Genomic DNA, 26,746 nt, shown 5'->3' on the forward strand with positions numbered 1-26,746 from the left:
TGTAAGACCCCAGAACAAGCCCAGGGTGGCTGGCACCCACTGCCAGGAGACCCTCCCCCTGAGAGTTCCCAGGAAGGGAGGATGGGGGGCAGAGACACTTTACAGTTTATGAAGGTGTGAGTCTAGATAACTGTAGTCTCCCCTTATCCTTGGACGCGTGAAATGGCAGATAGTCCCAAACCCTACATGCTGAGTTTTTTCCTGTACCTAATACCGTTTCACTTAAAGAAAGCTTTACGGCTTTCTTTAGCTTTACAGCTACTCCTTGGCATATCTGAATTGACAGCATCACTACTCTTGCACTTTGGGGCCATTATTAAAATGCAAGCACTGCGCTACCACGACAGTCAATCTGATACTGGAGATGGCTGCTAAGTGATTAATGGACGGGTAGCGTATACAGCCTGGATATGCTGGACAAAGGGGTCATTCATGTCCTGGGCAGGGTGGAGACGGATGGTGTGAGATCTCATCATGCTACTCAGAACGGTGTGCAATTTAAAATTTACTAATTGTTTATCTCTGGAATTTTCCATTTAATACCAGGGGCGCCAAAAAAATGTATACATATGACTCGTATTCATCTTTTGTTATCGGTATATATTGAGTATTACAATTTTAATACAGTTTTTTCCTGTCTTAAAATGTGTATACATTTTTTTGGCACCCTCTGTATTTTCAGATGGAGGTTGACTGCAGATAACTGAAACAACTGAAAGTTAAGTCATGAATGTGGGTGGACTACTGTTATTTTTAAAAATCAAAACTCCTTCTTATTCTGTTTCTTGAGCACCTACTAAATACCCGGTATTGTGTTAGATCTGAATGAGACTAGAACTGTGACTCATTTGCAAAGGCACCAGTCCTTGGGCTGTGCACATTCCGGAGAGCTTGTGAGAAGCAGTTATTCTCTGTGCAATCCCCCTGTGCTCCAGGAAGACCAGACTCCACTCCTGGAGTCCAAGTCCCGTGTGGGGGTGAGGAGAGCTGGCATCAGAGAGAGGCTGAAGGAGGTGGCACATGAGAACCACAGGGCCTGAGCATGTGCATGAGGCGGGAGGAACCCAGCAGGCCTGACAGAAGCAGCTGGTTCCTTGGCTACCCCCATCTCGCCTGGGAGGTTATTGCTCTGGGTATAAACAGTCCCCTGCAGTTAGCAGGATAAATATAAACACAGCCTCCTGATCAGGGCTCAGAAACTAAGCTTTGCATCTGAGCTCCCTGCTGCCACGGCTGCAGTAAAACAGAATGAGCAAGGTGCAGCAATGCAGGGCTTCTGCAGGCGAGCAAACGGGCTGCATTAGACAGCTCAGGCCACCATAACAAAGTGCCACAGGCTGGGTGGCGGCTTTTCTTACAGTTCTGGAGGCCGGAAGTCCAAGATCAAGGTGTCAGCAGGGTTGGTGTGTTTTGAGGCCTCTCTCCTTGACATGTAGGGGGCTGTCCTCTCTTGTGTCTTTACATGGACTTCTCTCTGTGTGTGTCTATGTCCTAATCTCTTCTTATAAGAACACCACTCACATTTAGGGACTACTTATATGAACTCATTTTACCTTAATTAGCTTTTTAAAGGCCCTATAAACACATACAATCACATTCTGAGGTACTGGAAGGTTAGGGCTTCAGCATATGAATTTGTGGGAACAAGAGTTCATGAGGCCATCCCCTGCCTTCAGACTGAAACACGTCAGAACCTCGCTGAGTGAAGGAGAGTCGGTATGCATTTTAAAGACCATCTTAGAGATAGAGATGCCTGTATTTGATGGGACTACTGTGACTTGAAGAATTCTGAAAATTGCTCTTTCTTATTATATATGACTAAAACCCATCTTATTTCCACAAAGGATTAGAACAAATTTAAGTGATGAAACCAGAATAAATAGAACTGTAAGCTCTGAGAGGGCAGGGCTGAATCCTAGCACAGTGCTTGCACATAGCAGGTGTTTAACAAATGTTGTGGACAGAAGAAAGAAGACGAGGGAAGGGGGAGGGAGGGATGGCAGAAGCTGAAAAATAATTGAAAATGGGTGAGAAGTATACCAATTGCTGGGACACGGTCCTAAACAATTAATCACTACATTGGCTCGGAACTTCCATTGTGCAGGCAAACTAGGCACTCAGCATTCCAGAAAAGAGAGCAGGGGCCCAAGTGCCCCTGGGAAACCAACACTTCCGATCCTGAATTCAAGGAGAAATGAATTTCATGCATCTTTAAATAAGGGACATGGGCAATGATATTTTTTCTTTGGTTTTGCAGAAGACAAAGAAGTCACCTTTTCAAAAAGGTGATTCCACCATCCCTCCCTAAAGGCTGGAAGTGAAACATTAAACCATAGTGAAAGCATTTCTGTATAGAGCAAGGATAACATGGTCCATCGTTGCTATTTTTTGGTGACCTGACTTAATGTCGAGATGACATTTAGAGTCCCTACAAGAGGGGATTTCCCAGGGTCTCCAGCCCCCAGTGGGGTGACCCTGTGCTCCCCATTTCCCAAGCCAGACAGTAAGCTCCTCAGTACAGTGAACATACCTCATGGCTGGCACCTAGTAGGTACTTCATGATATTATAAAAGTGAGTGACCAAGTGAGTGTAGATGTGAGTGAGAGGCTATGATCTGAATGTTTGTGTCCCCTGTGCCAAAATTCATATGTTGAGACCCAACCCTGAAGGTGATGGTACTAGGAGGTGGGGCCCTTGGGAGGTGATTAGGTCATGAGAGCAGAGCCCTCATGGGTGGGTTTAGAGCCCTTATAAAGAGGTCCCAGAGAGATCCTTCCCCCCGCCCACCATGTGAGCTTACAGAGAAAGGACGTTGTCTGTGAACCAGGAAGCGAGCTCTCCCCAGACTCCAAATCTGCAGGTGACTTCATCTTAGACTTCGTAGTCTCCAGAACAGTGAGAAATAATTTCTGTTGTGTATAAGCCACCGTGTATGGTATTCTGTTATAGCAGCCCGAACAGACTAAGACAGGGAATGAATGCCTTCAAAGGAAGATCTGACACTTGATATACTGTTAGGAAATTTTGGACCATCATTTCTATTTTCTCCAAGACAGAGGTCTGCCCAGCTAGGCCTTCTCCTTTCTCTGTCCTTCGTGGGGTGAGTAGCCTTAATAATGAGCATATTTACTGAGTATTTATGCTGCCAAGCACTTTGCTGAGGACAGGTGCCGTCCCCTCTAAGCCGCACAGGCACTCTGTGAGGTAATCCTGTCTCCACTGGCTAGATAAGGACATGGAGTTGTGGCAAGTGCTCTGAAGGAGCGGTGGGGACCAGACGCAACCCGGATCTCCCACCACAGGACCTGGGATTTTAACCGCCATATTCTGAAAGTTGGGCAAGTTATTCAACCTCCCTCTCTTAGTCCATTCAGGCTGCTATGGCAAATCTACCAATAGGCTGAGTGGCTTAACCAACATTGATTCCTCACAGTTCTGGAGGTAGGGAGGTCCAAGATCAAGGTGCCAGCAGATTCAGTGTCTGGTGAGAGCCATCTTCCTGATTTTCAGATGGCTGCCTTCTCACTGTGTCCTCACATGGTGGAAAGAGAATGAGAGAGCTCTCTGGGTCCCTTTTGTAAGGTCTCTACCCTCATGGCCTAATAACCTCTCAAAGATCCCACCTCCTAGAGTCGTCATCTTGGGGGTTAGGATTCCAACATATCAATTTTGGAGGAACACAAACATACAGTCCATGACGCTCCCCGAGGTTAAGTGAAACGCCTGTCTTGACCCTGAGCCTTGCCAGGGGTGGGTGTAAGCTTAGCCTTCCCCAGGAAGCTGCTTCAAAGGCAGTCTCCACTAGCTTGTCCTTTCCTTCCCCTCTCAGCATCTTCTACAGCCCCTGCAATCTGGCATCCGTGAGGCTGTGCCCCCTCCCTTCGTGCTTAGAGCCAGCTTCCTCCTAGTTGCCAAAGCCCAGGGGAACTGTTAGGTTTCTGTCTTACTAGATCCTTCTAGAAGTTTTCTTGCCCCCTCATTCCTGCTTCTCAAACCACTTGCCTCCTCTGGCTTTGGTGACTTTGTTCTCTCCTGCTTTTGTGTCCCTTCTTTAGTCCCTTTCTGCTACCACCCTGCTGTGGGCCACCCCCACCTGCCTGATGCCCCCGCCTCCCAACTGGACTCCTTGATCCTGACCCTGCAGGCTGTCCTCAACAGAGCAGCCAGAGAGACTGGCTTTTTTTTTTTTAAATTATTATTATCACTGTCATGTAAAATTTTAATAGATAAACATTGACTGAGATCATATACACCCCTGCATACAAAACACAAACTGATATGCTGTCAAGTATTTCCTTTGTTATAACTGAAAGATGTCAGGCTTTAGAGATGAGACTGAGAGATAGGAGGCAACAAATTTGGGCGCAGACTCAAAGTCACATTACTTCCCATGGATTCAATTTGATCATCTATAAAATGGGGACAGGGATGACATTCTCTTTCCTGAGTTATAGTGATGAGCAAATGTGATAAGATCTAAAACTTTGCCCTATTCACTGTCCAGAGCTATTTAAAATGTTAATCGTTGTTCTTACAATCTTAATTCCTTCTAGAATGGCATGAAATTCTGCTGATAGAGGAAAAAAGACAGTCATCGTTTGTATTCAATATCTCCATTGTCATTTGAAATCTACTTGAATCATTTATTATATTTCTTCCTCTTTTTATAAAACCACTGGTTTATCTGTTTATCTCTAATTCAAAAAAAAAAAGAGAGTGATAAGTTTTTCTCATATTCTGGGCATTTCTCTAACTTAACCTTTGCCCTGAGAGTGTCCATGAGAGAGCTGCTGACTAATCTTTGTCCAGTGTGTTATTTCTTTTTCCCTCTTCTCTTGTTCTCCAGCTGCTCTGCCTCAGGGCCTTTGCTCTGGCTGTGGACTGGCGGGAAACACTCTTACCCCAGATGTCACCTCCTTCCAGTCCTTCATCAAATTGTACTTCCTTAGGAGGCTTGTCCTGACGTACCCCACTTAATACCACAACCCGCTTCCTTGAATCCCACAGCAACCCCCAGCCATGTAGCCAGCTCTGGTTTTTTTCTTCTTTTCACAGCACCTACCACTTTCGAACATAGCACATAATTTACTTGTGTATTGTGTTTGTGGTTTATTACCCATCTCCCATGCTGAAGTGCCAGCCTCAGGAGGCAGGGAACTCTGTCTGTTTGAATCACTGATGTATCTCAAGGGCTTAGCACCGTGCCTGGCATATAGTAGGTCCTCAATAAATATTTATTGAGGAAATTAAAGCATCCTCACAGGCTCCTCTCTGCTGGTTAAATGCTGGAATTCCCGAGGCCCGTGTTCTCATACTGCACATGTTCCCTGAGCAGTCTTATCCATATGACCCCTGAATCCTCATCCCAACCCAGACCTCCCAGGCCTTTCCCCACCACCTCCACCTGCTTGGCCAAGCATCTTTATGACTCAGCCAGCAGTACCTCCTTTGGGAAGCCTTCCCAGGCCTCTTCCCTTGTTTCTGGTATCCCACTTCACACATGCTCTTGTTTTCATAGGGTATCACGGTCACTCTTTTGAGAACAAGGACCTTATCGTATTCATTTTTATAAATTAAAAAAAAATAATAACAATGCTTGTTGGAGGACAAGTTATGGTTTCAAAAGTAGTAACTACCCTGTTTGTACCACAGGAAATGTGAAATATTTATAAAAGCATATAGAAGAAAATAAAAATAAAAATCACCCATATTTCACAACCTAGAGGTGTGCTCCATCTATGGAATTAAATGCATGTGTGTGCACACACATGCACAGATATAACCAAATAAATTGGAAGACTTGGAAGGAATTTCTTTAAAAACAAACAATGAATGGCATCCAATAAAATGCTGTGATGGAATGCTGAGTGAAGAACCATTTTGAGAAGACAAAAGCAGCCCCTGAGAGCAGGGAACTAACCAGCCTGGTGCTCACAGCGAGGTTGGGGTGCTCTGATGTTGGACATAAGCCATTTCACAGGACAGCTACGTCAGACAAAGCCACTTCATGGCCATGATGGAGGGAGATGAAAACAAGACCACTCACCCATAATCATCTCTGAACACAGACCAAATAAGCACACCATCCAAACCACAAAAATGACCAAACACCTCTCTCTGATTAATATGAGCAACTGCTGCTTCTTCACCAATCACAGCTCTGGTCTTGCTCCATTATTCCCATCTACTGGGTAAGAATTATTGTGACACCCAACCTTAGAATTATCCCTGATCGATGGCAGTGGCCAATCCAGAGCAAAGCCTTGCTTCCTTGAGCCTTCCCCAAAATCACTTCACCAAGCCCAAATCCAAAATAAGTTCCTTCTCCTACCTGCTGACTTAGATGCCCCACAGGTCCCCATGGTGCAGTCTCCCTTGTCACAATGAGTCGGTACACTCAATTCTGTTCAACTGGGGGTGTGTTCCTGGTGGCCTTTGGCTGCAGGGCATGGACAATACACATATCAGCATATGCCTTCGCCAGCCCCATGCCTGGCACGTAGCAGGCCTCAAGAACACGTTAGATGAATTAACTAAAACTAAGATGGAAACCATATTTCTGTTACAGTACCTGCCTGTGACCATGCGACAAACTGCCAGTTCTGTCAGGAATTTAGCACTTACATTATAGAGGGCGAGAGGGCATGTAAGACATGGGTTGTGTCCTTATTGACAAGACAACACAGGAAAACTCAGAGGGTTAACGAGTGCTCCGGGACAGCAGTCACTAGTGGAGGGGCCATGAGCTGAAGGGCTGCCCGGTGATGAACGGGATGTGTATGGCTGAGATGGAGCTAAGTGGTTGCAGACCTGGAAAAGTGTGGAACGGTGGGTGCAAAGGCATGGAGGAGAGAACATCCCTGATAACATTTGCTGGACACTCGGTTCTGTGCAGGGAGGGGTTCTGCCTGTCTTGCTCACCTCATATCCCCACAGGGCCTGACACAGAGCAGGCTTTCAGTAAATATTTGACAAATGAATATGTGTGTGTGTGTGAATAGATCACAGAGGGAATCCAAGGGCCTGAAGAAGAAGGTTCAAAGAGAGGAGATGGTGCAAAAAATAGTGGGTCAGGGCCTTGAATGCTGGTCTAAGAAACACTAGATCCTCCTGTCAGTTAAGAGCTCGGTATGGTATGAGCAGGAGAGTAATCCCAGCAGAACTGTGCTTCGCCAGGGCTGATCTGGGACAATGTGCAGAACGGAACTGTAGGAGAGAGAAACCAGTGAGTCTGCCTCCCAGGTCATCAGAGCCTCTCTGTGTGAATAGGGGAGGGGCTAAAGCCACGTGATGAGTGAAAGGAAGTGGGACTTGGAGTTGGCCAGAGCTGAGTAGGGATCCCAGTTGTGCCATTTTCTGTGATCTTAGACAAGGTCCTTGACACCACTGAGCCCCAGCCTGTCTCCTGTCGCTCGGAATCTGGTGCACTCATGCCACGGACCCAGGGCAGGTATTTTGGTCAAGTCTCTGGCTTTGTCCAATTGTTTCCATGTTTCAGAGCAAAATCACAGTTGCATTCTCTGAACCAAAGGCTGAATCGGACCTCAAGAAGTAGAATGGAAAGAGAGACGTAGGTGGGGTTTGGAGCTGCATGCTGGTGGTGTTATTTCACTCATTACTTCTCTGAGCGTTGGTTTCCTCACCTGGATAATGACCATGACCCCGCCCCCCACCCTCCAGGAGTTGCTCTGGGAATAGGACTGTGAAAGCTCCAGCAGAGTGCGGGGTGAGCGGGGCCAAAGGCTCCATAAATTCAGCCCCTCCATCCCTCACTTCCTGTGAGCCAGGGATCAACCTCCCTTCCCTGTAGGCAGCTGAGAGCGGAATGTGCCCTGGGAACTGGCCCCCACATGGTGTGGAGGAGGGGTGCCCCTCACCCCTTAGCCTCAGTGTAGGGGCCACAAGTCCAGACCGCCCTGACCCAGCCAGGCCCTAACAGAGACCCTTCGGTTCCCTGACCTATAGGGGAGGGGGCGTGTCAGCGTGCCAGCACTGTTGATGTAGGGTTCTGCAGCGACCCTCTAGAGAACTTTCCTGACTGGAGCTTTAAAGTGTGGGTTTGTTTCCATCATGCCTTCTCACCTTTATCACTCCTCCCTGCAGACGACCAGGCCGCCTGCTGTGAGAAGAGGTGGGGGGAGGAGGCAAGTGCTGGGACAACTCCTTGGCTAGATAGATCCAGAACCTGAGGAGTGGACCCCAGGCCTGACTGAGTGTCCAGAAGGCTTGGAATTTAACTTCTCAGGCACTCGGCCCCTTTCCGTACGTCTCCCCTCAACCTGGGCACGGAGGCCCTCCTCCCATTGGTTGGGGATGAGGGGTGCTTCTCCAGTTATATAAAAACTGAACTGACTGAGAAGAGTTGAAACTGTCCACATGAGAGCAGGAGTCTTTGCTAAACAGGAACCACCATAGGTTTCCTTTTTAAAACTCGGCTCCTCTATGATAAATGATTTGAGGTAAAATGTGATTCACTTGACCTTGTATTGACACTTCCAAGGAGAGGTGGATGGACCTGTCTTCGCCCCACAGCCAGGTCTGTCTGCCCTTCTGAGAGGCTGCATGTGCCCTACCACAGCCTTGTGGGGGGGACCCTGTGGTAGGGGAGCAAGGAACAGGGACAGGGCAGACATCGGGCTTTCCTCATCTCACTGCCCCAACTCCAGGCTCTTGGCCAGGCCTCTGTCCCATCAGGGACCGTCCCTGCCTTCCCTGGCCATGGATTCCATTTTCTCCCAAAATCCTGGGCTGAGGCTAGGGCTCTGCTCTTTTTGTGAGGGGCAGGAGGGGTGGTGATCTCATCCCTGAAAAGGATTAGTCATCAGAGAGACAGGGACAGATCTGGGGGGGATGGGGAGGGAGGCAGGATGGGCTCTATGTAAATGAGTCATCTTTCAGCCAGCTCCACGGGGCCTGAGCTTGACAGCTGCTCCCCAGGAGAGGTTGTTAATCAGAAGCTACCCGGAGGCAGGAGTAGTTAACCAGCTTTTAATAACTCATTTTGCTGAATGATTTCTGGTGAGGAGAGAAAACCTTAATCCCACAGATAAGCCCAGACTGGGGGGAGGTTCATGTCAGCCCCACTGGTGAGGAAAGCAGTGCCACGGTTCAAAGCCGATTCTCGGTGTCGCTTACCCATTGCTCATAATTTACCAAAACCTTCCTAATGTTAAAAATCACCGGCCTGCAGCCTATGGGGTTCAGTCTTCTTCTCCAAGCCCCCCTGCCCTCTCAGCCACCCCTGCATGCTCTCCTGCTCTCATCAAACATAGAAGGTCAACCCTAAAAGGCCCCCACAGAACAAGTCAAAAGCAAACAGGAAAATGGGAAGAAGCCCATTTTTTCCAAGTGTCTTGCTGGCCAGTGCCTCTTTGGCCTGAGTCATCAAGCATCCAATATGAGCCCAGCCCCAAATCCGCTATGGAGTGAAGGAAACCAAGCTCACAGCCCTCAGGAAGCTGTCTGTCCAACTAGTTTGCAATATAGACAAATCCACAAATGCCAACAATTAGAGCAGCCCACAGTACTCATTTTTCCACAGCAGTCCCATTTTCCAGTATCCCCCACCCCTCAGCCACACTCAATTTTGGGATTGGAGAAGGTGGGGCCTCCCTCTAGCTGGACGCCCCACCCAGCTCAGAGCCCTGAGTCTGAAGCAAGCCCAGAACGGATGTTGCCAGTCACCGGGAACAACTGAGGAAACTGAGGCCCAGGGAGGTGGAAGGACAGCAAGTCAATGGTAGAATTGGTTCGGTCCTGGGGAGAGCTTTTCCTTGCTGCCAAAATTCCTAATCAGCACTTGTTTATAGCCCGTGTCAGGTGAAACAGCGTGGCACGTCAGCTGTGATGCAAGGGCCACGCCTCGCCTGTGGTGTTTCCTAATTAAGCTTGCTGCGTTTTGAGTGCTTACCATGTCCTCGGCACTGTGGGAAGCATGTAGGAACCACCTCCTCATTCACTCCTCACAGCAACCTTCCAAGTCGGCAGTTTTTAGAAGGAGAGGTAACATTTCTACGTTGCCCCACTAGCAAGTGGAGGTGCCGTAGTCTAATGTCAGAGCCCCTGCTCCCATCTTCTGCTCTCAGCTCTCCAACAAAGGTGATGTTGGCCCTTCCCAAGCCACAAGAATGGAGACTTGCTGACTTTATCTTCTGCAGCTGGAGGCTTCCAGAGCTTGTCAGTTTCTAGAAAGCAAAGCATGTTGCCAAATGCTAGGCTCAGGTGCTGGAGAAGCTCCTAGAGGCGCCAGGTAATGCTCTCACTCCCACAAATCTCCTGTAAGTTCAGCCCCAGTATGAGGTGGAGAGGAAGTTCTGTCTTGTTCTTCCACAGGTTCACCCACTCCATTGGCAGAAGGTACTGCATGCTGTCTGTGGGCCAGACACCGAGCTGCACATGGAAACTGGCCATGGTGAACCCCTCACACGGCTGGTCCTGTGCACTCCCAGCGGGGCACACCTTTCTCAAACCATGCCTCTACTTCCTCTCTCTCAAAATCCCACCTACCCTTCCAGCCTGAGCACAAATCCCTCTTCCTCTGTAAGTCTTTCCCAGTCACTCCGCCAGGAGGGCCTCAGCTGATTCTGACCTAAGTTGGTCTGCGTGTACCCGGTCCTTGGGGATGGTTTTAAGTTTCCCAAGTGATTCTGTTGTGTAACCAAATTGAAAACCTGCTCCTTGAGCCAGAAACAACCTACTTCTTCTGAACTCTTGTGCATTTGACTTTCTCCCTCATCACAGCGCAAGCTACTTCCTCTACTATCAAATCTGGGCTCTGCCACTTGCTTGTTCTGGGACCTGGGCAAGTCATTTAACTGCAGAGTCTTTATTCAATCTCAGTCTGTTTATTAATGTTACAATTGGGGATGACAATAATTCCCATTGTCATTCATTAAATGTAAAACACCGTCAATTATAAATGCACCATTATTGCATGCCATTAAGAATTCAAAATATTATCAAATAAACTATGCCAGGTCATTGATTGTAAGATGCATCCTGATTTCAGGGATGTTAAAATTCAAGGAAAACGCTGTGACTTAAATGAATGAAACCCAGTGCCTCATGGAGTTGTTGTGAAGATGAAACGCACTGATATACATGAAGTCTTGGCACAGTTCCTGGAAATAGTGACGGCTCAACACGTCAGCTATTATTAACCCCTCCGAGGTTTCATTCCTCACTGAATGCCTTAATGACTTTGCCCAGCCGTTCTTCCAGACCCACCCCTCCCAAAAAAAAGGTTTGGGGCTTCTCCAGCCTGGTTGATTGTCCTCCCCAGGGAGTGACTTAGATAAGGATGAAATGGGCAGCCGTGGGGTTCCAGGGCTGAGGCTCATGTCCCAGGGATGTCTCTCTGGCTCAGTGCTCTCTCAGGTCCCGCCCTCCTCCATGGAGTGTGGCCAGTAGCTTCCTCTTTCTCCCCGAGGAGCGCCAGTGTCATGGCTCTAGCCACAGAGCAGGCTGATGGCAGCCCCACCCTCCCCCACACAGCCCACCCCACATCTCTCTCTGGCCCTGTTTGGAGAGGGAGGGGCACTGGAAGGCGTGGCTGCTGGCCTGGCTTGGGGCAAGGCCCAGCCTGCTCTGAGCTTCAGACTTCTTGATTACCATGTTTCCCTGAAAATAAGACCTACCCCAAAAATAAACCCCAGTGAAGATCGTCAGCCAGACGGACGCATTTAGTACGTGATGACGATGTTCCAGAAGAAGATGGCATGACTGTATTTGAATAAATGTGGATTGTTGTACATGAAAAAATAAGACATCCCCTGCAAATACTCCCTAATGCGTCTTTTGGAGCAAAAATTAATATAAGACCTGGTCTTGTTTTCGGGGAAATACCATATAAGACCTGGTCTTATTTTCTGGGAAACACGGTATTAAAGTGAGGTTGTTAATCCCTCCTCCAGCCAGTCACGAAGGATCAGGTGATATGGGGATGTTGGGAAAAGCTTCTCAGAGGAGTGAGGAGTGTACCTAGCAGACAAGTGGGCCCATGGGTAAGATTGCCAGATTTAGCAAATAAAAATACAGCACTCCCAGTTAAATTTGAATTTCAGACAAACAATCATTTTTTAGTATAAGTTTGTCGCAAACATTACATGGGACATACACTAAAAATGATTCATTATCTGAAATTCATATTTAACTGGGTGACCTGTGTTTTTATCTGGCAACCCTAATGCGTCCTTTCCCATCCCCTGCCCACAGACCCCACACCTCAGCTTTCCCTCACTCTCTCTGATATTTAACTTTCAGCCTTTAGAAGTTCTTAAAATGTTTACTCCCAGTCATTCATCCAGCAAATAACCATCAGTGCCTAATTTATACAAGATTTCTTCATTCACTGTAGAGAGTAGAAAGATTCATAAACCTTTATTAAGGGTTTGTTAATGTGTGAGGTACTGTTCTAAGTGTTTTACATATATTAACTCTATTACAAAAATAATTGAGATAGGTATATTATTATTTCCATTTTACAGAGGAGGAAATTGAGGCATAGACAGGTTCATTGATTTGCTCAAAGACACACAGCTAGGGAGTGGTGGAGCTAGAATTCAAACCTGGGCAGCCTAATTCAAGATAGTCAATATGAGGTGGCCCTTACAGGGTTTCCAATATCATGGTGAAGACAGGCCCCAAAATGTAATTAATATTAATTTTAAGTAATTAATATTAAGTCATCTGTGCTTGCTACTCAAAATAAAGTTCACTGACCAGCTGCAATGGCATCACCTGGGGCCATGTTAGAAATGCAGAATTGTGAGCCTCACCCCAAAATCTAATCTAGGCATTCTAGTCTGAGAATCACTACTCCAAACAAGCAAAGTGAGAGTCTAGGAGTATCCACTCATTCAACAAACGTGGCCAAAGCACATTCCACATACCAGGCACTGTTCTAGGCATTGCAGTGTCACGGTGACTTTTCTAAAATGTGGGAAATCCTCGTGTATGTTGTTAAGTGTCTCATCCTTAATTCTTCATGAGGGTAGAGTGCAACATTTCCCAAAGATTATTCCTGGAAACACTCAAGTCACATGAGATAAGTGTTAGCATAGCCCTCTTGGATTCATAAGTCACAACACAGTAAACTCCCTGAAAAGTCCTGCAGTAAATAAACTTGTTTCACTTTGTTTAATCCATTTTTTTAAAAAAATCATGGGAATTCTCCCCACCTCCCCATTAAGTCTGTTATCTCTTCATGAGGAACACACTTTGGCAGAGTATATTACAATTCACAAAAAGGGTTCACATTGGGAGGTTTACATTTTACAGACGAAGAAATCAAGGCTCAGAGGACTTAGTGATAGGGACTTGCTTCAATCACTTGGCTGATGAAGGCCCCAATAGAAGTCAAACCTTTGAGTTCAAGTCTATGCTATTTCCTTGGCACTGGGCTGCTTAACCAGGCCATTAATCATTGGCACCAGTTGGAGTGTGTTCGGTTGCGTGTCACAGAAAGCTTAAGCAGGAAAAGGGACTTATGGGTTCATGCAACTAGAAGTTCAGAGGTAGGTTGGGCAGCACGGCTAGTTTGATTTGATAGCTCATAGGGTCACTGAGGCCTCATTTCTTTCAGCCTCCTATACGTAGTATCATCTTCATCCTAAGGCTGGCTTCTCCTCATGGCCACAGATGGCTGCCAACCACCCCTGGTGCTATCTCCTGCTCAGTCCGCAAGGCAGCTCTCCTTTAAAGAGAGAAGTTTTTAACCCAGAAAGTATCAGAGAAGTTCTTCTCTCATTTGATTGGCCTGAATGGAGTCACATGCCCATTCCTGAGCCAATCTCTCTAGCCACAGAAATGCCCTGCATTGATTGGCTTAGGCCTACCCATCCTTGAGCCAATCATGGCAAAGGACTGGATAATCCTGATAGGCCTAGACTAATGGTGCCCTTCGAGTTGAGTCAGTTCTCTAAGAGGACAGGCTGCTATAAGGTTAATGGTGGGGGTAATGGTTATTAAAGAGATAGATAACAATGTCCATCACAAGGATTTTAGATCACTTGAAATATAAATCAACATAGCATCGTGATGTACACTTTAAATATCTTACAATTTTATGCCAGCTATACCCCAATGAAACTGAAATTAAAGAAAAGAAATGCGAATCAAAATATTTGAAATTGGGAAGACTCCAACCAGCAAGGTCACCAGGGATAACTTATAACATTGTTTCTTAAAAGAAGAGCTTTAGCCCATTTGCATCAGAATCATCAGGGGACGTTTGTTAAAATGCAGATTCCTGGGCCCCTCCCCTGGCCCACTAAATAAACCTCTGGCATGGGGCCTACCTTGGAACCTGCACGTCATTCAGACACCCCAGTTGCGTGGAACAGCTCTGGTTACACATGCTGTCCTTGGGTAATTATTAGTAATGCCCTTTTACTCTCAAAAGTATCCTTGGACTGGACTCTCAGTTATATTTCTCCTCCTCAGAGTTGACACTGACACTGCAGAGCCAACAGGAAAAGGCCCCCAATGTGATGGGCCAAAACTTCCCATCTGGCGCAGTGGGAAGGGCTTCAGGGTCCGCTTAGCCACTTACTAACCATAAACTCGGGCGAGTACCCGTACCTCCCTTGGCCCATGTCCTGGCCTGCATTGTTGGGGTTGATGAGGCCTCCCTCACAGGGTGGCTGGAGGGATTGTATGTGTCCACTGGATATGGCTCCAGTGGAGCCACCTGATAGAGATCAGTGCTGGGCTCCCCATCTCCCTTCCAGGCTCTTTGAACTGAATTCCGGAGGCCCTGTCACTCGGGGCCCCATTTGCGAAGGCAGCACCAGGCAGGCTGTGGGAACGAGCTTCACAGCTTTTGTCAAAGTGGCATAATAAAGCCCCCAAGTGTCTGCTCTTTGCAAACTGGGATGACAGATCAATTGTGGCATAAACAAAATAGCAGGCTTGGTGTGAACCCGGGGACAGATTACGCCTCTGCAGGATGTGACTGGGGAAGGAGGGGATTCTCAGGCTGGCTGGGTTTGCCTTTTCTCTGCCTGAAGCTTCAAGGCCCCTCTCCAGAGCCAGCCTGGACTCCTGCGGATCACCAGAGCTTTGGGTTTGGCTCCTCCACCCTGGGGAGCATCTAGCTAGGCAGCAGCCCAGGCAGGGACCCCACTGCTCTCAGCAAGAAGCCTGACCCCAGGGCCTCAGCACCCCGCCCCCCACCAGAGCTCTGAGTCTACTGATGGGGACGGAGGATAGACCGTGCCCTCTCTACGTAGTCTCTAGAGCTGAGCTGACAGTGTGGTCTGTAGGGAAGCAAAAGGACATAAAGCAGACACAGGAGTCCGACCTCAGGAATTGGGGCAGTGAGATGGACACTGGCATTGGGTGCCTTCCGTGTTGTCAGAGAACCTCATGACCTGCCTGGCCACTCATTCTGGGCAGACAGTGCCACAGCCAGTCAAGCATTTGGCATCATTTTGGGCCTGTGGTCATGGAGGAGACCCGAGGCCAAGTTCTGGCCCAGCCTCCATGTGGGGGAAGCAGGGAAAAGCTGTGCCTTGGCCCAGAGATGAGGTGCTGACAGCAGAGGGGTGAGGCTCTGTACAAAATCTCCAAGGTAGTCCAGAGACTATGAAGGCAGGAACTACATCTGCCTAGTTTTCTACCGTATCCCTGAGCCTAGCGAGAGGCTTGCCAAGTAGGTCCTCAGTTAGTGTTTGCTGAGGAATGAGTGGGTGCATGTTGGTCTCCCAGCTGCATATCTGGTGGTGCTGCCATACAGAGGCACTAGCATAAGACCATCCCCTGTGGGAATGGAGAATGGTGGGTGGAAAAACAGGTCTCAGGTCTAGTTTTGTCATCAGAGATATCCAGGAGGACAGATCCTCAGTAAGAAACCAGACTTCAAAGGGCTCCCTGAGGTGGAAGCCAGGAGTCTAGACATGGCGGAGTTTGGAGGAATCTGAGGATGCTTCCGGAGATGGAGGAGATGACCTTTGACTCAGAGGGGGTAGGTCAGGCAGAAGCAGTCCTGTGGGGACTCCAAGGGGCAGATGAGTACCCTGCCTGTGAGCAACCAGCCCGACTGTGAGCCAAAAGCAGTGGTGTCCTCTGTGTCGCATTCCTCCTGTTGTCCCCAATCCCTGGGTCAAGTCCCGTTTGAATAGTGCCACCTGTCTTAGGGTGATGGATCCCCCTTCGTGGAACCATCCAGGAAGGAGCAGTGGCCCCTCTGCCCAGCAACAATCAGTGGGAAGATAGCCACCAGAGGACAGAGGGCTCTTGGGGACAGAAGTTGTGACTGAGGCTCAGCTACCTTCCCTCCATGAAAGTGCTCTCCTGGCTGCCAGCCCTGAAGGACTGCAATTCGGTTTTCTAAGAGGCATGGAGGCCCTGCCGTACTGTCAGAAGACAGTCTGGGGTGGTGGAAAGAACGTGAATGTTAGACATCAGCCCTAACATTTCTGGGCTGTGGGCCCTGGCAGCTACGTAACCCCTTGACCTGTGGTTTCCTGTTAACTGGGGGCCTGCCTCCCTCCCAGGTTGTTGTGGAGAAAGGTGACATGATACCTGGGAGCGGACACTGCTGGGTGGGAGGTAGGCCTTCGCCACAGCCAGAGCGAATGTAGGTGGAACCAGTTTATTAAATGGGCCAACATAGGAAGTGGCTTTATCTATTGTCTTAAAAAACTCCCCCTTTGGATCTCTTAACAACATCTTGGGTAGAAGCTAGACTTTTCCAAATAGTGTTTTTATAAAAGTGTTTTACTGGCAGTTTTAAAATCGAGACTCTTTCTCAAATGTTCAATCTAAATCAAATCTTTGAATTCACTTCTAATCAAAGCTCAACCTCTCCCTCCAACTCTGGCCGACCCATGGCTGAGGGACCTGCAGGGACCTGCAGTGCTGGAGGGGTAATCCGTTTGCTCTTGGCCTTATGTCACTGGTGCCACTATCCTAATTTCTTGGCTTTTGCTGGTGGTACAGCAATGCCTACTGTTAGGACAGACATGTCCTTTCATGGGGCCCATGTATGAGTCTTTGAAGACACCCCCCACCCCAAGGACCACTGCCCTGCACCATTCCCTCAGTGGGTGGTGTCCTCTCCATTGTACTTCCTTTGACTACCTTGCATTCTGTCTGCAGCCCTTTGCCCATCAGCCTCTCACTGCTAGGGCCTCTCGATCTCTTCAGATCTGGCTGCCTTCCGCTATGTCCACTTGACCCATGTCACTCTCACACACCCGTGAGGCAATGAGTCCTAACAGTACAGATGCCCCCACTGCCGCCCTCTTCCTGCCTCTGTGGGCTGCTCCAGTCAGCCTGCCACCCAACTCGCCAGCACAGGAGCCACCCCTGGCTCCCCCAGGACGCTCACCATGCTCCACTCCAGGGCCCCTGGGTGGGCTTGAGAATGTCTGCAGCTCAGGGAGCACCCATTGGGAGGTGAGCTGCAGTCTCTCCTCTTGCTGCAGCCTGAGGTTCTCGTGACCACATTCCGTCACTTGGCGTGGGTGTAGGAGAAGGGTGCCACAGCACCCCCACACCAATAACTCTCCTACTCCACGCCCATATCCCATTATCCCTGGGTAATTTCCATCCTTTCAGTACAGCCTGGAGGTGGGTGGTGGGGGGTGCTAGTTACCAGACCCATTTTGCTGTGCTAGTAATTCAATATGGAGTTATCTAGAACTTCTCATTATAATGGGGGGTTAGCGTACCACATGTTACTCTTAGCTTTGAGCTGAAAATCCTAAATAATAGGAAAATCCCAGTCAACATTCTGTTAGTTAGGCAAAGTATTAATTTTCCAGGCTCAGGATTGTCCATTTTGGGGGGAATTTAGCCAAGTGATCCCTCTACCAGAGGTGCTGTTTACCCTACATGAGTAGAGCAGTGCTGTATATAATGGTCTAAGCACCAGGCTAGAAGCCAGGACACATGTATGGCGCCTATCTCCCAAAAACTATAGGTCATGTCCCCTATGCCCCTGCTCCCTCACCTATATAGTGAGGGGTAGGTCAGAATTAAGGTCTCTTTTACAGTTAGAACAGTTTAGGAATTTTAAAAAGTTTACCTTATCATGAGATTACCCCCTCAAAAAACCCTCATAAAGCACAGAGTTTCACAAATTACTATGCAAATAATATCCATGTAACCACCACCCAGGTCAACAGACCATTTCCAGCATCCAGAGGCCCCCTGTATCCCTTACCAGTCACTGCCCCCTGCCACCCCTAGAGGAAACCCCAATTCTGACTTCTGTTAAAAAATCTTCCTTGATTTTTCTTAATAATTTTACCATCCAAGTGTGCATCCCTAAAAAAATTATCATGGTTTGGTTTTGCCTGGTTTTTAATTATATATAAATGGAATCCAGAGTGTATTCTTTTGTGTCCAGCTTCTTTTGTTTAACATTCTTTTTACGAGATTTATCCATGTTCTTGCAACGAGCTATGGTGCGTGCTTTTTTGTTGCTATATAGTATTCCCTTTTATGAACAGACCGTGAGTAAGTTATGTTGCTGGACTTTTGGGTTATTGATCTAGGACTCTTTATAAACGCACATACACACACACACAAATACAAACACTCTCACTCCCCACAGAGCCATATACAGTAGTCCTTCTTTATCCCTGGGGGATATGTTCGTTCCCAGACCCCCAGTGGATGCCTGAAATGCAGATAGTATCAAACCCTATATATACTGTTTCTTTCTTATACTTATTACATACTTATGATAAAGTTTAATTTATAAATTAGGCGCAATAGAGATTAATGATAACTAATAAAATGGAAGTTAGAATACACTTATAAGTTATGTAAATGTGGCACTGTTACATAAAATAAGGTGACTTGAACACAGGAGCTGCGATACCAGGACCATCAACCTGATAACCAAGATGGCTCCTAAGTGACTAAGAGGCCGGTAGCAGGTATACAGTGTGGATACAATGGACAAACGGATGCTTCATGGCCCACGCGGGACGGCACGCAATTTAAAACTTACACGAATTTTTTTATTTCTGGAATTTTCCATTTAATATCTTTAGATCGTGGTTGACCATGGGTAACTGAAACTGCGGAAAGTGAACGTACAGATAAGGGAGAAATACTATAGATTCGGAGCTGATTTTTTTTTTTTTTTAACAAACTCAAGAATTTGAATTTGGCTTTAAAGTGTAGCAAAATCCCTCTATCAAATTCCTGGTTACACTGCTAGTTTGGGTTTTCATTCTCTTGTGGACAAATCCTGAATGTAAGGATATATTCCATCTTCCTCAACATGGGTGTCATCATAATGTTTCCTCCTAACTTGAATCATTAGGCATAAGATCAAAATCATGGTCAGGCAAGTGGGCATTTCCTCCAGGGAATCTAGAGAATGACCATGTGTTTCCCCGAAAATAAGACCTAGCCAGACAATCAGCTCTACTGCGTCTTTTGGAGCAAAAATTAATGGAAGACCTGGTATTATTTTACTATAAGACCGGATCTACAATATAATATAATATAATGTAATGTAATATTATATTATATTATGTAATATAATAATGTAATACCAGGTCTTATATTAATTTTTGCTTCAAAAGAAGCATTAGAGCTGATTGTCTGGCTAGGTTTTATTTTCAGGGAAATGGGATTAGCACACAGGTTTAAGGAATTACTCTGAAAAAATATTTTCTCTGACCCTTTTAAGGAAATAGTAAGCCAAAGGAGACAAAACTCTCCTCCCCCGTTTCCCAGGGCTGGCCAGAGGCAGCCTTCTTGACATTGGTTATGAATTAAACTGGGGTGCCCCTGACCTTTTGCTGCAGAGGTGTTGAAAGCTGCTCAGACAGATGATCCATTTTCAGCTCGGACTCCAAGCAGAAGGGAATCTTCCTACCAAGATTTTAAACCCCCTCCCATAACCAGAGTCAGGCAGCCATGGGTCCATCAAAGAGACTAAAGCCAGCAGCAGGTTGAGCTCACAGTTTGGAGGGACTGAGCACACTAGTGGTAAGCCAAGCATTACGCAAAACTCAATTCATAAAGAATCTCCCTTAAAGACTGTGCACTGAGCAAGTGTTGGACTTATTTTTAAGAATTCAAAGCAAGAAGCAGCTCCCCAGGCACAGAGCCGACCTCCTAGGACAAAGGCGACCCCATTACATGCAGCACAGGACCCCACTGAGCCAAAGCCTTTCCCTTGGCCACAAGTGCGAGCAAGGGTGATGGTGGTCTTTGGGTAAGAAGGAGCGACACCCAATGGCCCAGCCACATTCACTCGGAAGGTTGTGGACTCATTCTCAAACAACCCTTTTGTCAGTTTCATAAACCCCTTTTCAGAGACCATCCAATAGAGCTACCTGGACTGAACATACTCTCCCTGGTCCTCAGAAATTCCATATGATGAAGACTTCATGGAATTCTACCCTAACAAGGCCCAGATATGCCAATGGTTACCTTACAAAACTGACTGAGGGGTGGGAGAGCAGGTGACACTTGCTTTGTAGGTATTGCAGCGGTTTCTGTTTCGTTTTGCCCCACCCATTTTGATTTATAGATCCCCAACAGGAGGGGCCATGAGTTCCCCATCAGTTTACCAGTTGCCAAGATCAGAAACAATGTCAAGTGCCACCAGGGAGAGAAATGTCTAAGTACTGTGGCCCCTACACTTGAGTGATGCCACTCAAGATAGGAGCCATGTCATCGCCTGCATACGCACAGCGACCGGGCCCAGAAGGGACCTCGCTGACCCTTGCCCTATCTCCACAGGTTTTGGAATGACCACCCCCGCCACTGTGGGTGGGAAGGCCTTCCTCATCGCCTACGGGCTGTTCGGCTGCGCAGGGACCATCCTGTTCTTCAACCTCTTCCTGGAGCGCATCATCTCGCTGCTGGCTTTCATCATGCGCGCCTGCCGGGAGCGCCAGCTGCGCCGCAGTGGCCTGCTGCCCCCCACCTTCCGCCGCGGCTCGGCGCTCTCGGAGGCCGACTGCCTGGCGGGCTGGAAGCCCTCGGTGTACCACGTGCTGCTGATCCTGGGCCTGTTCGCCGTGTTGCTCTCGTGCTGCGCCTCGGCCATGTACACCAGCGTGGAGGGCTGGGACTACGTGGACTCGCTCTACTTCTGCTTTGTCACCTTCAGCACCATCGGCTTTGGGGACCTGGTGAGCAGCCAGCACGCCGCCTACCGGAACCAGGGGCTCTACCGCCTGGGCAACTTCCTCTTCATCCTGCTCGGCGTGTGCTGCATCTACTCGCTCTTCAACGTCATCTCCATCCTCATCAAGCAGGTGCTCAACTGGATGCTGCGCAAGCTGAGCTGCCGCTGCTGCGCGCGCTGCTGCCCCGCGCCCGGCGCGCCCCTAGCGCGGCGCAACGCCATCACCCCGGGCTCCCGGCTGCGCCGCCGCCTGGCCACGCTCGGCGCTGAGCCCACAGCGGGCGACAGCGACGCCGAGGGCCGCCGCCTGTCGGGCGAGCTCATCTCCATGCGCGACCTCACGGCCTCCAACAAGGTGTCGCTGGCACTGCTGCAAAAGCAGCTGTCCGAGACGGCCAATGGCTACCCGCGCAGCGTGTGCATCAACACGCGCCAGAACGGCTTCTCGGGCGGCGTGGGCGCGCTGGGCATCATGAACAACCGCCTGGCCGAGACCAGCGCCTCCAGGTAGACCACCCGCCCACCCGCCCGCCCCGCCGCGCCAGGGACCCTCGCCAGGCTGGCGTGCCACCGGGCGTGGCTCGCTTTCTTTCTCTCAGACGCTGGCGCTTTCTTAATCTTTATCCAATAAAATGAAACCAAAAAAAAACACAACTTTTTTTAAAAAAAGAAATACTATTTGGCCAGGCCTGATGTTATCAAGAACAGGTTTAGGGGGAGCCTGTTTTCCTTGTGGGTCCCCTCTTGGAGAACCGTGACCCCCAGCAGAATCTCCAGGGAGAGAAAAAGTGGCACCCCCGACCCTCACCCGGTGCATACTGCAGGGAGGAGAGTGCCAGCCCTGGGTTTTGCAGACTGGCATTCAACCCGGCCCCCATGCACATAAGCAGCCGGCAACCCCAAAACATATGGTGCAACTTTTCATGGCTCTGAATTACCTCCGCAGCATTTAGAATCCTGGCCCAGCCTAGCAGATTCCTTCTGGTCGTCAGAAGTGATATAGTCACAGTTTTGACAGGTGGGGGTGGGGAGAGCCATCTGTTACCTCCTGCTGTGTATGTATAGAACAGCGGCTACACACACAGAACGCTGTAGTATTATGCAATGACATGAAACAGCACCAACTTGCGGACTGTGGCATTTCCCTGAGATTTGGAACTTGCCTTGGTAAGGGGCTTAGCTGGCCTTTCTCAGCCTGGAGTTAGTCCCCTCAGCACAGCACACAGGGCAGCCACTTTTAATGAGGGAAGCCCAGGATGGCCTGCTGGGAGGGGAACACGGCAGGAGGAGCTCTGCTCAGCTTCCCCTGCCTCACCTCGGAGGCTCCAGATGCATCTCTGAATCCCCTAATTCTCCTTTCTTTCACCAACATCATCCACCGGAATGCTTTTCCTCATTAACCAGGAACGTCTGAGTCTTCTCAGACAAGATTTTGCTTTGTGGGTGTGGATTTTTCTTTCTTAACTCCCGATTATCAGTTCAATGCTTTCTCATTTTAGAGAGCCTGAGGGTACAGACAGCAGCCCCCAGCCCCCTTGAATCAGAGCTGTGCCAGCTGCACCCTTGGAGCACCAGGGCCTGCAGCACCAGAAACCCAGAGCAGCCATCCTACACATGTCAGAGAATTTGCCTCCAGATGTTTTTGGGACACATCCCATTCTAAACCCTGTTCTAAACTCGTTATCAAGTGAATTTGTTTCCTCCACGCACAGTGTGTACTAGAGGTGGAGAAAGGCGGGAGGGAGCAGCTAGCTGATAGGACAGGTGGATGGAAGCAGTATTAGGATTCAGGTTTTGCTCAAGCTGAGGGACAGTTTCTCCCAGACTTACCCTCTGCCACAGAGGAGTCACTGGCCTGGAGGAAGACCAGATGCCCATCCTTTCAGCCCAGTTTCTCATCTGAAAAGATGACTATCCCAAGGATCAATGCCAGAGTCTAATCAGACACACTGGGACCCCCCAGTATATACAGCTTCTGACGGGGAGTCTTAAAAAAGAACCGGACGCCTCAGACCGTCTGCAGGAGAGGCATCGAAAGCAGTGAAATCTCCCTCCCTGGTAGTGAGGGAAGCATATGTGCCTGGAAAACACACACACACACACACATACACACAGCATTAAGAGTCACGCTTGATTGTCACCTCCTCTTTCCCCTTCTAGTTCATGGCAGGAAAAAAAAATGCGTTGGGATCTGAGTGATTCTCCAGCTACTTTGTGTGATTTCTAATTTGAGTTGGGATTGGTTATTAAACACAGGCCCTAACCTGGGGATAAAGCTAGTGAGGCAGAGCGGTGAGGAGAGAGGTGAGTGTTGCTGCGTCCTGAGAGTAGGTTTCCAGATGAGCCCCGCTCCCTGGATCCATGGTGACTGTCAGTCAGGCCAGCTCGTGGGCACCCCCGCTGGTGCCTGAGTGAAGGCTGCCGTCACACTGAAGGGACTGTACGCTCAGAGAGGCACATGTTCTCTAGGGCAGGGCCCTCTCACAGTGTCAGATTTATCCCCTTCAAAGAAGGAAAGATGCAAAGGAAAATGAGAAGTGTCACCTAGACAACGAAAAATAACTTGGGGATCTGAACCCTCCAGAGAGGGAAGTAGAGATCCCCATAACAGAGGCATCTAGATTATGAGGACTTAATAGCAGGGGAAATAGCAGCAGCCTAAAGGAAGGGCACCCCAGAAACAGCACAGGAGGCTTCAGACCCAGCCATCGAGGCTCCTTGAGCTAGACAGGCCAAAGAGGTGTCTAGGGGACCCTGCTGACCAGCACACAGAACTGCACAGAATTCCATCCCCAGAGGAGGGAACAGGACCAGGCTCCAGAGAAGAAAAACTCAGTACCTTCTTTGGCAGTCTTCTCTGTCAGCAGTGCTTCCTAAAGTCTGTTCTAAATCACTCATGCTGCAGCCTTAGCATTGTGACTTCTTTTCCTGTGGTTTGCCTTTGGAAGAAATTGATGGTAGGCAGCTTGGGCAAGCTTCTGAAGAAATCCTAGGCATAGTTTGAGGGAACAGGGAAGGACCCTTTCCTCTCACCAACCTTCCAGAGAAACACCAGTTCTCCAACGTACAATGGTAGCTCAGGATCCAGTGGCACGTGTGTATTTTTGCCCATGTTCCCCTGGTTCCCTCCTCCCATCTCAGAACATCATCATCCTTCACCTCAGGACAAAGACTCAGTGCCCTAGATGCCCGGGATGCTCCCTGGGAAAAGCCGGACTCCCAAGGTCAGGGGATTAATGGAGGCTAGACCCACATCTAAAGGGCTTCTTTGACATGCTGCTTGAGGGCACGCATTGAGAACCGGAACTCCTTGACAAGCACGGATGGGGTCCTCCCATCATTTCAGAAACAGTGACATCGATAGGGACCCCTTTCTTTGGTGCAGGTTCTTCAAAACCTCACGCTAAGGGCTCCATTCTCTTAGATGCTGTGGCCTCTCCCATCACATAGGGGGCTCCAGTTTGACCCACAGCTGTCTGCTCACTGCATTCTACCACTCCCCCATGCTCCAGGAGTCGCTTCCTAACTTCAGGGCCACACTCACCCCTCCAACACCGGGGCAAACTCCGACACCGGGCTGTGGCCACGCAGTGGCCAGGGTCTTGGTGAACAGCCAGGCCTTCTCAGCTGAGCAGGCAGGTAAAGAAGCCACTCGTAGTGTCCTTGCTAGTTAGTAAGGCCAGGTGGTCAGCTCTCTGTATCCTCTGACTGTAGCCAGAGCCTGCCTGTCTGATGAAGGAGTCAGAAGACTCAGTTTTGGGTCCTTAGCCTGTGGAAAATGCCTGACAGTCCTGGGCATTTCGCACGAGCATTATATATCACTATCTCTCTCTCTCTCTCTCTCTCTCTCTCTCTCTCTCTCTCTCTCTCTCTCTCTCACACACACACACACACACACACACACACACACACACACACCAGCCTTACAAAGAGCGACCAACCCCTTTCTCCAAGGAAAAATCCTTGTCTGGGCCACTGTAAGAAGAAAGATTTCCCGTTTTTAACTCCCTGGAGATCTACTAGAGCCTGGAAAATTCTTCTCTGCCTTGGGGGAGTTTCATGTACACTTTGCATGAATTTGTGTTTTACACAGAAGCCAGCATCCTAACCCAAGCCAAGCCCTGGCAAATAGCTGCTGAATTTACCCAGGCTCCTGCATCCCTCAGTCAGGCCTCCTAGCAGATGTCCTCTTCCTGAGTGCTTTGTCGTGAGGGGTGACTGAGACCTCATGGCCAAAGGAGAAGCTTCTGGGGAACCAAGGCAGATGGCAGCCCACAGAAGTGGAGACCACAGGAGCTGTGGGCCAGGTGGTTCCATCTTACTGTAACTTTTTACATTCTTAATAAACAAAAAGCACAATTCCACACGCACACTGTTTGGAAAGCTCATCCAGACAGATTGCTTAGGGCACTTCTGAGTCCAGAAGAGGCGCTGGGGCTTCTTTGTTGCAATGGTTGTTGTATAACATGCTTGCTCCATTCTGTGGGTGGGAAGGCATAGAAGGGCTGCTGACCCCATCCCAGACCACAGGACGGCTCAGCACGGACTCGCGGCCTGGACTCTTGGCCCTGGAGCAGCTCTGGCACCTTCAGGCACATGCAGCCCCTCGTCCAGCAAGTCTCATTATGCATCGAGAAGCAATGAGATCTCTGCACTAACCTGGCCCAAGCCCCTCATCCCCTTTCTTCTAGCCTCTTTTCCTCCCCTGGCTTTACACATCATTTTCTATGCTATGTGTTCTCTCAGGAGGGGTGGGTAGAGCATGTGGGGCAGGCCAGCAGGGTGTCTTAAACAATACATTTATTTTTCTGAGCAGCGCTAAGAGAGGACTTGAAAGGTGTTTAAATTAACGATGAATAAAATGCAGCCTGCCACCCCCTGAGCTGTTTGCTTTCTGTCTGTCAGAGCCACCTGCCTCCCCATCTCCCTGCTCACACCTCTTCTCAGGGGGCCCCTGGAAACCCCAGCTTCAAGGATTGGACCTGGGTGGCAGCTCCCCAAAGGAGTTACTCTGCAAAACAATAGTGACATCCCCCTGAGCCAGGAGTACAATGAACCTCCAAGGCAGCGTGGCCAAACTGGTCCAAGGCCAGTGTCTGATAGCCAGGGCCAGAAAGAAGGCACAGTGGCAACGGGTACCGGGGGAGTCGGAAGATGGGTGGCAACTATGGCTGTGATTTCCAACATTGTGCACTGGGCTCTCCAAAGGAAGCTTTAAGATACTGATGTTCGAGTTCCACCTCCCTTCTCCTGCACCATCCCACCCCTGAGATTTTGATTTCAATGGTCTGAAGAGGAGTGTAGGCAAGCACGGGAATATTTTTTTAAAAAGATTTTATTGGAGAAGGGGAACAGGACTTTATTGGGGAACAGTGTGTACTTCCAGGACTGTTTTTTCCAAGTCAAGTTGTTGTCCTTTCAGTCTTAGTTGTGGAGGGCACAGCTCAGCTCCAGGTCCAGTTGCCATTGCTAGTTGCAGGGGGCGCAGCCCACCATCCCTTGTGGGAGTCGAACCGGCAACCTTGTGATTGAGAGCCCACTGGCCCATGTGGGAATCGAACCGGCAGCCTTCGGAGTTAGGAGCATGGAGCTCCAACCGCCTGAGCCACCGGGCCGGCCCCAAGCACGGGAATTTTGAG

At 48.9% G+C, this 26,746-nt stretch overlaps 1 protein-coding gene across 1 annotated transcript in view; it reads left to right on the plus strand.

The window, feature by feature from the left end:
• The window catches only part of KCNK12 (potassium two pore domain channel subfamily K member 12), a 52,116-nt gene extending 26,136 nt beyond the window's left edge, over positions 1-25,980 (plus strand). Inside the window, exon 2 of the mRNA XM_081068416.1 lies at positions 20,717-25,980. Coding sequence (XP_080924542.1) covers positions 20,717-21,618 — 902 coding nt within the window. The 3' untranslated portion in view covers positions 21,619-25,980. The remainder of the gene's footprint in view (positions 1-20,716) is intronic.
• Positions 25,981-26,746: the final 766 nt, after the last annotated feature.

Source organism: Rhinolophus hipposideros (assembly GCF_964194185.1).
Source record: "Rhinolophus hipposideros genome assembly, chromosome: 12".
NCBI lineage: Eukaryota > Metazoa > Chordata > Mammalia > Chiroptera > Rhinolophidae > Rhinolophus > Rhinolophus hipposideros.